The sequence below is a fragment of the Sprattus sprattus genome, assembly GCF_963457725.1.
Source record: "Sprattus sprattus genome assembly, chromosome: 4".
NCBI lineage: Eukaryota > Metazoa > Chordata > Actinopteri > Clupeiformes > Clupeidae > Sprattus > Sprattus sprattus.
This window is the reverse complement of record NC_137923.1, coordinates 3,756,698-3,770,236: the sequence shown is the minus strand read 5'-3', so window position 1 is coordinate 3,770,236 and position 13,539 is coordinate 3,756,698. Positions and strand designations below refer to the sequence as shown.

At 44.7% G+C, this 13,539-nt stretch overlaps 1 protein-coding gene across 4 annotated transcripts in view; it reads right to left on the bottom strand.

The window, feature by feature from the left end:
• Positions 1 to 13,539, bottom strand: part of rock1 (Rho-associated, coiled-coil containing protein kinase 1) — a 38,218-nt gene that overhangs the window by 16,098 nt on the left and 8,581 nt on the right. For 3 of the 4 annotated variants that reach the window (XR_013968625.1, XM_080837289.1, XM_080837290.1), the window contains exons 2-14: positions 8,742 to 8,823; positions 5,860 to 5,960; positions 5,436 to 5,573; positions 5,055 to 5,230; positions 4,757 to 4,841; positions 4,462 to 4,606; positions 3,629 to 3,767; positions 3,328 to 3,419; positions 1,688 to 1,847; positions 1,290 to 1,356; positions 1,079 to 1,167; positions 910 to 958; positions 681 to 816 (exon numbers count right to left, since the gene is read on the bottom strand). Coding sequence is in view for 3 of the 4 variants with exons in the window: in XM_080837289.1 (XP_080693415.1) it covers positions 681 to 816; positions 910 to 958; positions 1,079 to 1,167; positions 1,290 to 1,356; positions 1,688 to 1,847; positions 3,328 to 3,419; positions 3,629 to 3,767; positions 4,462 to 4,606; positions 4,757 to 4,841; positions 5,055 to 5,230; positions 5,436 to 5,573; positions 5,860 to 5,960; positions 8,742 to 8,823 (1,459 nt within the window). In the remaining variant the exon portion in view is untranslated. Of the gene's footprint in view, positions 1 to 680; positions 817 to 909; positions 959 to 1,078; positions 1,168 to 1,289; positions 1,357 to 1,687; positions 1,848 to 3,327; positions 3,420 to 3,628; positions 3,768 to 4,461; positions 4,607 to 4,756; positions 4,842 to 5,054; positions 5,231 to 5,435; positions 5,574 to 5,859; positions 5,961 to 6,099; positions 6,176 to 8,741; positions 8,824 to 13,539 lie in introns of those variants that run through there. The other variant, XM_080837291.1, reaches the window with a different exon arrangement.

Below are 13,539 nucleotides of genomic sequence, written 5' to 3'. Positions count from 1 at the left end.
CACTTAGTGTGAACCGCTCGCACATGCCACACTGCTGCCTCCAACGCTGCATCTGCCTACAGCAAAGCAGGCAGTTAGCGGAGGGGAGGAGGGAGGAGGGAGGGGAGGGGTTGTTCACCAGGGGTCAGACAACCAGGTCAAGCTGCTTTCTGCTGCCAGTAATCCACTTGGGCTAAACATCTGTTTGGGCGCGCAGTTGGAGAAGGAGGGAGGGAGGGAACGAAAGAGAGAGAGAGAGAGAGAGAGAGAGCGAGAGAGCAGGAGGGAGGAAAAAGGCCATAGAGGAAATGGCTAAGCTTGAAATGCGAGTCCAAACAGAAACATAGGGATACTAAAGGGATTTGGAATCCACTAAAATCTAAAACCAACTGAATACAAACAAACAAACGTCACTGCTGCAGTTCAGCTGTGACATTACGATGTGAACAGTATGTTTTTATGTGCTTATTGTAGCACTTCTATACGCTAACAGGGTTTTAAACCCTCAAAATACATCACAGAGGCCAACCCAACCCAGACCAGGATAAGACAAAGACATGCCTGAGAGAGAGAGAGAGAGAGAGAGAGAGAGAGAGAGAGAGAGAGAGAGAGAGAGAGAGAGAGAGAGAGAGCGAGAGAGAGAGAGAGAGAAGGAAGAATGGAAGGGACAGAGAGAGAGGAGACCAAGAGAAAGTGCACACCTTCATTCTCCACATTGCGCCTCTTCTCAGCCTCCTGATCACCCTTTCTTTGGTACTCAGTGGCACGATGCTGGATCATGATCTTATCCTTCTCCAGCAGGGACAGGGCCGCATCTGCGTTTTTCCTCTGATTGATCTGATTGGTGGAGTGAGACAGCACAAATATCACAAAACTGCTCCCAGAACATTGTTCAGCTCGGGGCCAATCACACGAGACGAGCTCACTTACCTCCTCATCTAGCTCTTTCATGATTTTGTCTAATTTTGTATTGGAGGTCCTAAAAACAAACAAAACACGGTTCATCAGTACAACTGTTTCACCTAACATGAAAAGAATGTCCACCCAGAGTAATCAGAAGGAGCTGAGAGTGCGAGGTGTGACCCTTATGGGTACCGACCTGCACTTCTGCTCCATCTCGTCCTTCAGCTGCATCTCACTGTGGAGCTGCTCCTCCAGCCCGTAGATCCTCTTCTGCAGGTTCTCCAGCTGTAGGGCAACCGGAAAACACCACTTATCATTCTCATCCCCTCACACACACACAGTCAAACTGTGCTCTAGTTGGTAGTAGACTCATCTAACAAACAAGCCCAGCTCTTGGGGTTACTTACATGGGTTTTGTCCTCCTTGGTGGAGCTGCCACGCTTTTCACTTGTCTTTGTGCTTTGCCGAAGACACCTAAAGAATAAATCACAGCAAAATGTTTACCCACGACAATGCAATGTGCTCCCACTGAATAGCCAACAAACTTGAATGAATACAATGTCAGCATACCGTCCCGAAAAATAAATAAAGTATACATTTGGCATGCTACCAAACACATCATCCTAAAAGCACAACTTCCTGTAAGGAAAAGCCCGGAAAAAAATTCCTATAAAAGTCAAACTTAAATATAGCTTGGAACAGTGCATGACTCATCGAAAATGAGCACAGACTAAACACTGAGTGATGTGGTCTCTACTCGTCCCCGGCACACCTTCCTCATCCTCCTCTTGAACAGGGCACTCACACTTGGTTACTGTAGTAGGTGAAGCCCACAAAGGGGAGCTGGTTGCCTAAGAAGGTCTTGGGTATGGGGAAGGTCTCCTCCTCGCCTCGGTCTTCCTCAATGTCGTCAAAGTTACTGGTGTCCACGTCGCTGCTCAGCTCAGGCACCACCGGGGCCGCCGCTGCAGGCACAAAGAAGAGACAACGTTAGGGGCATGCATGGGAGGGTGGAGAGTAAAAGGACGTTCTTAACTACCTACTAACCGAGAGTGAGGTCATGCCCGGAAATATCAGACTGAGGCTTTAACGTCAAAGCCGAAGTTTGATATTTCCAGGCATGACCGAACGGTCGAGGTTAGTAAGTTGTTTATTATATGGCATTTTTCCCTCCTTTCCTTTTGTAAATGAAAATAAATGGTAATTGTTAATAGAAAACATGTTGTTTTGTTCAGCTCTTAAGTTTTATCACGACACAATGTGTTTCAGGTGTTGCGTAGCAACCAATTGTTGCTTACTTCAAGTTACAGTGATCAATAGAAAACGGACAACACGGCTCAGCTAAAATGGCTTCAATTTACAGTTAAGTAACAACAGAAGTGATTAAAACTATAGTATCTAGTCTTCAACATCACTTTCAATAACACATTTTTGCTGCTTCTGAATTTTCTCATGGCTGTTGATGTCTATCAATATCACTTATTTTGAAGATGACGTCAGAGGTCAATACAGATCCGTATCAGACCAGCGAGGAGGGCAATATGCGGCTGGAATGACTGCCCATTAGCCAATCAGAACCCTCGTACTGTCGTTGCCATATAATACATTATTATTATTTATTTTTTTAAGAAACTAAAAAAAGAAAAAAAAAAAAACATACTAACATTTTGTGCCCTTGCTTTCTCAAAAGACCGCAAGGGTTTTCAGAGCAGAATTTTCCAGTATGCTTGTATTTACATAAACGCCGCTTGGAGTTATAGTTCACAAGTCTTCCCTCTGCACTTAATGCGCAGCAGCATGTTTGGAGATGGTGTTACCGTCTCAATGTCATTACATGCTGTTTCCATGCCCACCATGTCACTATACGTCAGCAGGAAAAAACACCAATTCAGCAAGCAGTTTGACTGGTAATGATGTGCACAAAATTTATCTTAAATTGAGGGGGGGGGGTTTGAAGAGATTTAAAAGGGCTTTACAAACGGTGAGATCCCAAAATGGAGGGGTGCTACATTACACATCCTGCTCCAACTCACACCCAAGCTGGCTGGAGAAAGAGGAGGAGGAGGAGGGGTGGGGGGGGGGGGGGGGGGGGGGTTGTTAAAAGGGTGGGGGAATGACAATGCTCCCTGGCGAATGACTAGCTGACCCCAGATGCCCTGAGGTGGATTCTGGGGGATGGTGCACATGTTTGAACACTGGGAGAGAAGAGTGCCAACTCCGTGCGGCTGGCAGCTGGTTCCCTCGGCAGCAGCCAAACTGCTGACTCCATCAGAGCCACTAAAGGACTTATGGAGGCATTTTTAATTCTGTCCATTCCAGCAAATAACTCGGCAGGAGTGCCGCAGGCAGGCAGGCAGGCAGTCTGCTTGTGCTGTGCTCTGTAGCTGTCTAATACACATCAGGTGAGTGGCCCCAAATGAAAGTCCGGTTTATGGTTCTACTCACTGTCTCTGATGTTGTCCCACGTCCACTGGTCGTTCTTGAAGAAGGCGTGCCGTTTGATTTCGTCGACCCCGTTGCGGCCGAGTCGCACCTCCCTTGGGACGGAGAGAGGGGAGACATGTCAGTGACGTATTGTCAACACACACACACACACACACACACACACACACACACACATACACACACACAGAGACAGAAAAAAAGAGTAAAACCTCTAAAACAAAGACGCGATTCATCCAGAAATCTCTTAAACGAGTCGGAAAATCACAGGCAATCAAGTCATTTCCCTACTCATGGGATTTACCTGTCTGTTAAAAAGGCGCAGATGAGGTTCTTGGCGTCTTTAGAGATCTCACTGTCGTCCGGGAAAGTCAGGGCGTTCTTGTGGTTCATGATCTTGCTGTACGTCCCGACCAACGAGTCGGCGTAAAACGGCGTGTCACCTGCGGGGTTAAATCATCAGGAAATCCACTTTACGGGGGCAAAGGGCCGCCAGACTACAACACAATTAACTCAGGAAGCCCGAGGTCCCCGCCGGCTCTCCTAGGCAAACATCCAGGCTTTCACCGGGTCACATGAAATTAACTACAGGATGCTCTAGGTACAGTGTAAAAAAATCAACACCACACAATTCTCTTCTTTTGTGTATCTTAAAGCTCTGGTTCACACACACTGTGAGCTAAAGTAGTCTGAATGGTTTTTTGAATGCATGTCTCCAAATTCTGAATGTCACATTCCATGTCTCACTCACTCTGTGCACCCACACAAACAAAACAATGACTAAAGGTTAGCCACAGCGGTCTGTTCCATTTTAGGACACATGTACATGTCCAATACTGCAGTCCAGCCTGCCAATTCTAATTGTCTCTTTCAAAACATACAGTACCAGTCAAAAGTTTGGACACACCTTACATTTTTTTGAGAAGTGTTTTCTTTACTTGTATTATGTTCTACATTGTAGATTAAAACTGACGACATTTAAACTACAAAAGAACACATATAGAATGATGTTCTAAACAAAAAAAGTGTTATCTACCATGTAGAAAATGATAAAAGTAAAGAAAAAAACTTCTCAAAAAATTAAAAGGTGTGTCCTTTGACTGATACTGTATGCTGTGGTTGTAAATAACAACTTACCAACTAGCATTTCATACAGGAAGACTCCAACCGACCACCAGTCGCATTCTCTGCCATAGTAGCCATCTCCTCCTTGTGATTTCAGTACCTCGGGTGATATGTAATCAGGCGTTCCTACTGCAGTGTCACATCGTACCATACCGTCCTGTCACAAAACATGATAGACAACAACAACAACTTAGCCAACCACAGGTGACCAAAACCATGTAGTATAGATTTACAGTCGATCATGTCAACACAAATGTCATGTTTTTTTCTGCATCTACTGCTACATTTTTATCATTCAATGATGTACCTTATTCATTTTCATACAGGTTCCAAAGTCGGCCAGCTTCAAGTGACCTGATTTGTCAAGCAACATGTTGTCAGGCTTTACATCCCTGTAGGGGGGAAAAAAAGGTTAAAAAAAAAAAAAAAGATGAGGTGATGTATAGAAACTGACAGCTACCTTGGGCTAGAGCAAACCTTCCATGTCTGGGAAGCCAGCCCAAACAACCATAGGCGGGGGAGTTACAACAAAACAAAAGAAAAAAAAGAAGAAGAACGAGAGAAAGGAAGGTGAAGAAAGGAGAAGTACAAGAGGAGGGCGTAACCTGTGGATGAAGCCCATGGAGTGGATGCCATCCAGTGCCAGCACCACCTCGGCAGTGTAGAAGCGGGCCCACTTCTCGGGGACATCGTAGTTGCTCATCAGGTTGACCAGGTCACCGCCTGGCATGTACTCCATGACCATGTAGAGGTAGCGGTCGTCTTGGAATGCGTAGAAGAGCTGGGGGGGGGGACACATCAGCTTAGTTAGGGGGCTGACATGATGCCCAACATGGGTGAGGAAACATGATGCCAGCTTAAGCCCTTTGGCTCACACAAATGATTCCACTACACCTTCTGAGGCCTACTAACTCATACAACACAAGTCCCAATTTTGATATGTATATATATGCCACGTAAACAGGTTCATATCAACAACACCATACCTGCACCACCCAAGAACTGTTAGCAAAGGCCATGATGTCCCTCTCTTCCCAGAAGAAAGCCGAATCAGACCTCTTGATCATCTCAAACTTGCTGAGAAGTTTCATGGCGTACACCTTCTGTGTGGCTTTATGCCTTACCTGAGGATCAAGGTAGAGTGGCCATGAGCCCAAAGGCAGGTCATCACACAGGGCAAATGGGGGGGGAAGCCACACCACTGAGCAGCAACAATACATCTTAAACCAATACAGTGTCATTTCAGTCTTGCTGTTACAAAATTACAAGGCCCCTCTACAGGTCAGTACTGCATAGATCAGATGTTTCTCTTTATAATGTTGTTTTGCCCACAAGAAGAATAAAACAGAGCAACATCAAACAGATGTGGGCCCAATGGAGGTATTTTAGATAACGAGTGAGTAGGCCCACCAGCTGCACTTCTCCAAACGCCCCTCTGCCGATGACCTTCACCACTTCATAGTCCTCTGCCTTCATGCGCAGATCACGGATCTTACTGATGGTGTCCTTGTCTGTGGGCACAGGGATTGAGGCAGAACAGTTAGCATACAAACCCTTAGTAACAACAAGCACAAAGACGTGATTCTAGTGCTTTAAAAAAATAAAAATACTAAAAAAAATCAGACATCGCTGATGATGGTGTTCATTTACTCTGCCTTGAGGCACATCTCTTCAACTTCATTCCTAATGGTTTTCCACTGAGTCACCACGCTGCCTGATGTTCTGGCTAGACTAGGCGGTGTGCCCGCGGCTGTATTCGTGAGACGATCTGTTCCAGAGTGGAGCTTACTGACTGACAAGGCTGCCGAGGCCTGATGTCGGCTCTCTACATGCCGGTCACGACCGGACCGACGTTAAAATGAAGAGCGACACTAAAGGGCCGGCAGCGGTACGAGCGGCGGTGCTCAGACACCTCCCACCTACAGAAGCAGACAGTCATTAGGCTGCCGTTCGTATGGCCACCGTCCCAAAAGCTCAGCTGGGGGAGGCTTCCCTTCGTGATATAATTTTCACCGTGTTTATGAAAGAGGTCCGCGGGGAGCAACTAGCAATGACTCATGCATCACTGAGAGCTTCTATCAGGACGAGTGCACAGAGAGAGAGAGTCTGAGTTTTATCTCATGAAACTGCTCGGTCTCCCCCAGGGAGAGATAGCATTCAGCCAAATATGGTCAGGGCTGAACGGCAGGGCTGTTTCTGATACATTCAGAAAGAGCTGATTTTTTTTTGGGGGGGGGGGGGGGGGTCTGTATGGGTTCACCCAAGTTCAATTGATCTAAAAATAAAAAGGCAGGGTATTAAAGAAAAGAACATTAGAATGTGAGCCGTTTCAAGTTGCAGCACAGTTTTTGCACTGGATAATCCCATCGGCCAAACACTACGGTTTCAGATCTCGCAGAGTAGTTCTTTTGAGGGGGTTTAAGCATGACCGTTCTGACGTTCACACACACACACACACACAGCGAGTGAGTGTGTGTGAGTGAGCCTGTGCAGAGGCAGCATGGTAAGCCAGTTTCACAAGAATTTGCAGACACCAAATCAATTTCCCTCGACATGCATTGGTGGTGAGGAAGCGCTGGAGCTCAAGTGATGTGTGTAAAATACCACTGAGGGGAGAGTGCTAGACTACATACTTCAGTCTCCACAAAGAAAGAAGCACTGAAGACCCCCTGAGGCAAGCAAACCACTAGTGACCAGTCTCTCCGACAATAAACGTCAATCCATTCATCCTCACTGCCAATGTTCCAACACTGCTACAAGACCTCTCAGAGTAAGACATTAAAAGGGACACTTCTTCAACTCTTCAAGCTTTCTCTCCCCACCCCCTTCACAAAAATAAGATGTGGTGTACCACATCAATCACAATAAAACACATCCGTGCTTGTCCTCAGTTGTTCATAATCCAGCTTTGAACAATTATTTTCCCTGCTCCTCTATCTTCCTCTAGCAAGTACAGTAAACAGATATTAAGAAACTAATTTACCTCGCTGTAGGACCAATAAACGGCACAACTTAAGAGGTCCTCCTTTGAACTTGGAGTCTTAACTTGTCAGGTCATGGAGTCACTAAGGTGACGATACATGTTCAAAATGAAAATGCAGCTATGAAGATCAAGCAGGTTGCCTGTAAGAATTAGCAGAGTGTGAGTGTATACACTGGAGAGGCTGCTCCACCTTCTCCCATTGGGGTTACTTGGACTGCGATACAGTAACTGGGCAAGCCACTGCGCTGAGCCAAATTCCCAGTCGAGCTGGTGGCACAATTCCCGGAAAATCTAAGCCTTGAATCATTAGGTGTTATCCTAATGGAAAAAACGCATTTGCAGATGATGTCCCAGCTGCTGAGAGGATGAAACTTATTGGCAATAATAGACGGGCACTCTGTAGGATTCTCCTGTGATATTCCTCCCCTAGAAGCTGACCCTCTAGACATACTGGCTGTGAAGAATATCAGAGCCTGTAGCATAAACAGTGCCACCGGGGAAGCCTAGGGGAAGGGTAAGTGTGGTTACGCATGTGGTATTCCCCATACGGTACTCGGTATTCAGGTACTGAAGAATATGAAGGGCCTACGTCGGGCCCATTTACATTTCATGTTACATAGCATAGCATGTTACATAGCATAGACTTAAAAGCCCCTCTGAAAAGGCTCAATAATGCTCATTGAGCTTGGTCTTCTACAGCATTCTTCAGATCAAGAAAAACATTCCAACATAAAGAAAAGCCTTTTTTAATTGCATAATTGAATAATTCAACTTTACACTTCCTGAGAAAGGAATACAGCTGCCAACTCTATATACAGCTTATGGTTCACTTCCCAGAGAGCTACACACAGTTACATTTCAGACCTTCGAGATGCAGACACAACAAAAGACGCGCAGACGGAATTCCTCAACTGGAAGTGGCAAGTTTGTAATTACACAGAGTGCCCAGACAGTACAGCTTGTGGTCCGTCTATCTGTCTGTGATATGATTAAAACGGTGAGGCGTACACATCAGAGATATAAACTCTGGTTTCACAGGGGCTTCTCTCCTGTAATGGCCGACGTGTGAGACGAGATCATGTGGAACACCATGTGGGTCATCCAGCCGCTCTGAAAGCCCTTTTGTTGGTGGAGGAGCACAGAGCACCAGACACAATGCTGTGCGGGGCCGGGACGGGGGTGTTGACCCAAAAAAAACACCCCACCAGCTTATATTGTTTAGATGGGTTTGAGTGACAGACCACTTTCCATCAAGACAGATCCAGAGTGTGATTGTGTGGAAGGGAAATGAAACATGCAAGGTACTCACATCGGTTCAAGAAGTTGTCAATGCTCTTGTTTTTCCTCAGGGCAGGAAAGTCCAGGTCGTAAACCAACGCATCCAAGCCATCCTGAAGAGGAGAGGAAACATGTTTAACAATTAGAAACAAAACACATAAACAAGGTGGCCTATGCTTTGGCCATTCTGTGGTACATAGAAGGCCATTTTGGGATTGTTTAGATTCTCTTTTTCCAAGATATACCCTCACAATACAATAGAATACAATCTGGGTCCTACCCATGTGCCAGTTAAAACAGAGAAAAGGGGCAAAAATACCCAACCTATAAAAGTGAACAACTGAAACCAATAGCGGGCCCATATGATCAAAACAAATCCTCGATTACATTACAGTCTTTGTGGCTTTGGGTCAAAAATCCCTTGGTAGAGGCTTAAGCACTGGCCAGCTCAGTCTCGTTTGGTTCCAAAGCCAAGATCAAACTCCAGTGGCATTGTAAACATTTGTAATTCTCTAAACTGATTTTGATCTGATTGGTTTTTGCTGATTTTACATGACATCATTTGTATGGCAGTTTAGTGAAATCATGTAATATTGAGAATCTACCAAATAACATTTTTCCTAGCCAATGATGAAGATACATGGAGGTTGTACTACATGCTTAAATACATGGGTGTAGTCCACTTCAAATAACATGCAACAATTATATCTGTCCAAGCTAATGACATGAGCATCAGAGGCAAAGAGGCTCAAATATTAAGCTAACACACAAAGTACCACATTTGGCATTTCATCAATCAGACATATCATAGCTGAAAAACCTGAGACAGAAAGAGGAAATATCAGAATTAAAATCATGCCTACAGTCGGGACACTGGGGACAGGCAGTGGTGATTGGATATGTGGGAGGAGGTATGCCTTCTTCTTTTTACAGGGAGATTAGGACAAATGTTCACTTCAGTTCTGTTCCCCAAGAACCGCCATTACTGTGTTTCACTCAGAGTTATGAATGTGTGGAACACTGTAACTACTGTTCTATCTGAGCACAATCATCTCCTACCTACCTCTCAATTTCAAAGTCTAAAATAAAAGCAATCATATTATCACCTAGGATGGGTTAATTCAGGACTACACAGGAGTACACCAAAAACATGGAGTACACCAAAAACATCTGTTGTAGTCGATATGTTAAGGAAAAATAACAATCTATTGGTGTATTTGGTTAGACCGACTATCCTCATCATCCTTTACAGTGTGTCCCAAACAAGCCCTGGAATTCCTTGTCCCATTTACACAGTCTGTTCAAAGCGGGACTGTTGCACTATTATTCTGCCTCGACGTACTGTATAAAACGTACAAACACAAAATGGGGAGATGGGGGCTGGGGTGACACAGCCTGCCAACTAACCCAACTACAGCAAAAGTCTACTGTGCTGCCAGAAGACCTTGTTCACACAGATCCGATATGATTAGCATTAACGTGTTAAACATGACGCACATCAACTAGTCTGAACATTGCTATAAATGTGCAAGACTAACAGGAGCCCACTGACGTTAACCTCACCCAGCATGGTTTTTAAAGTAACAAGAAGGAAATGCTCGTCAACGCCTTTGTTATGGCACGTTCAAGACAACTCGTAAATGTCGTTCTAGTGCAATTTTCCAAGTTGTCTCGAACCCAGCATTCTAAGTCACGCTCGACACCATGTTAAATGTCAGGGCTCTGCTGGCTAGAACACACAATGGGGCAGCATTTTGCTGGCTTTGTTTGGTTCAGTGTAAACAAGCAAAGTTGTTAGAATCCAGAATATCTGTTTAAAACTGGATCTGAGATTCACACAGATAAAATATCAGAGGCCTGACACTAGTTATCTTGGTCATCTACAGGGGACAGTCCCATTTTGCACAGTGCAGGAAAATTCTGACACAACAACATTGGCAAAGTGTTCCCATGACAACTGCTAACAGGTAATCAGCCAACCCTAAAACCATTAAAGGTGACTGTCAGAGAAAAACATACTCAATCAATTTAATAATACAAAACATAACAAATTCAGAGAAAGATTTTAACAGTTGTATAATCTCAAATAATAGATTCCCCATTTTCCACCCTATCAGATTGTAGTACCAGCATCTGAATGTAAACACATTAAGAGCTGGGAGCCGGAACTGAAGAGGCGAGTGATCGGAGATCTGACCAGGCTGTGGCATAAGTGACATCAGCAGGATTTAACCTAATCTACTGTAATCCCGGGTTGTCTCGCACACAAGCAGGGCACTCAGTCAAAGCAGTGGTTTAGAGTGGAGAGCAGTTACTGCTTATACGTACACATCATGCCACACACCCCACTATATAGGACTACACATGGTCCTCAGTAATGCTATAGGTAACCAAATGATGAACTGTGATGTTATTGAAGGGGGAGTACATTCACTCAAGAAACCTTCTGAAGTGATCCTACCAATTAATTCATTTTCCATGTTTACTGAAGACGTTATATAATACCACATATACCAACACCAGACGGCCCGAATGAAATAGCGAGGGCAACGCTCTCACACAACCTGTGAATCAGCAGCTGAGGCTGGCTAACACTGCGAGCGAATCCTCTTAGGACTCTCACTGCTCAGAAGGCAGGCCTGTGCAGGACAGAGTCGGGGCTCTCACAACACAGCAGGCACACATGGCCATTTCAAAGGGCTAGAGAGAAGAGAGTGGGATGAGAAGAAAAAGAACCAGAGGAGAAAGAGAGGCAGGCAGGCAGGCAGGCAGAGAGCGAGAGAGAGAGAGAGTGGGGGGAGGGACTTGAGATGGATGAGAGAGTCAGGATAGTCATGGCCCAGATCCACTCTCAAAGCAGCACTCGCATATACACAAAGATAAGATTAACGAGAAATATCTTGAGCCATATTAATGTCTGAGGACCGAATTAGCCACATCCATATTTCCAGAGTAGCAACAGAACAAGGGAGGCAAATCTGGGCAAGGGCGGATATAGTCAAACAACAGTCTACAGTTTTAAAAAGCATTTGCCTCCAGCTCTCTCTCCCTCATAACACACTCTCTCCCTCTCCGCGAGTCCAGGATGGTAATCACACAGCTCCATGCTCAGCAATGCACGTTTGCATAACTTCCTGCCGCAGAGGACTCTGGACAGCCACAGTCACATTCCACAGCAGGACGGTACACGTCAGAGCGCTAGGCTATTTTAAGAATGTGGCCAAACAAGTCCTCGACATAGTGAGAGAAAAAGAAGGGCCAAGTACAAAGTCACAAAGCGAGTCTTCTTTTCAATTAGCACTCATGAGTCAAGATGGAACAGTTATGCGAGGGCCGGGGGGAACAAGAAAAAGCAAAGACCAAACGAAAGCGAGGAAACGGGAGGAAAGTCACAGGAGTGGAGCAGAGAGAAGCCAAGCCTCGACCAATGGGCCAAGGCCGACAAAAGCAGTCTCAGAGGGACAGGGTTAGGAATGAGACCAGTTTCCAAAAAAAGACACGACAGCTCGACCATGGCAAAAGCAAAAACAAATAAGTCCTCATTCTTTATCTGGTTTTCAGCATGTCGACTATCGCACTACTCGTGAACACAATGGCTTTTTTTGTGAACTCAGAGCATGACAGCACTGAGTAAATACAAATTACTAATTGTGATGGCTCTATTGATAGTCAGAGAGGGGGCCAGAAAAGCTGATGTTTAAATAAATAAATAAATAATTAATTAACCAAGACAACTCAATCCTAAAGTGACACACAATAGCAGTTATCTTACAGTTAAACTGTCTTCTTCTCTTCAGTTCAACTTCAGCTAAATAAAAGTGGACAGCAAAAAAATTATGAAAAACACTGAGGTAACTTATTTTATACATGGAAGGTTATTTCCTCTTATATTTTTTCCTGGGCAACATCTTTAACGGCCAGCTTAAAGACACATTTAAAACGCTGATCTTATTGGACCTTAGTATTAGGCTAATTTAATGTTATGGCATCATGGCGACTTCTCTGTAATACATGAATGCAGCCCATCATGCTTAACTGAAATGCAGTCTCAGAAGTACTGTTTGAGCGAGCCTGTTAGATGCCAGGACCTAGGCATCCCTGCGTGCTATAAGGAAACACTTCACTGACTCGTCACTTCAATCAGATCAACAGTCTCTCTAGCCTCTAGGATGCATCCCTGGGCAATGGAGAGGCGGTTGATCAAGTTCTAAATTGTGATTTGCAGTATTAACATTCCCACCCTCCCTGCTGTTTCACATTCCAGGCCCTTTATTCTCGGAATTCTTCACTGGCAATTACCTCAAAGTTGCCCATGTGGCTCAATAGCTATGTGAACCTGGGGAGGGGGAAGGAGCTCTTCATTTGTGGTGGGAACGTCTATGAGGCTACTGTCTGGAGAATATGTTACAGAACGGTTACACAAATCTGGGAATTGTTTCATCATTCCCTCAAGAGCTTATAAGCGTTCCTGCGGGATCGGACTCCTGTCTGAATGTCAGTTTTTTTTTTATAGCAGAGTTGTCTCATTTGCCATGTCCTTGTAGTATCCTATAACCTGCCGTCCACAAGAAAAGAATATCCATACATAAGAGACAAATTTCACAGTATCAATAAGTCATTAACAGCTGTTGGCAGTTTATTTGCCTTCTACACATCGTGACAGCTCATATTCACTGACTGGCTGCCGACAGTCTAGTATGCCATGGAGATTAGAGCTCCATCAGCAGTTTAATCTATGAGATTCTAGTACAAAGCCATTTGAGATCATATTGAGAGGGGCAGAAAGGCAGAAAGAAAGAAAAAAAAAAAGACCAAATAATGATTTGATA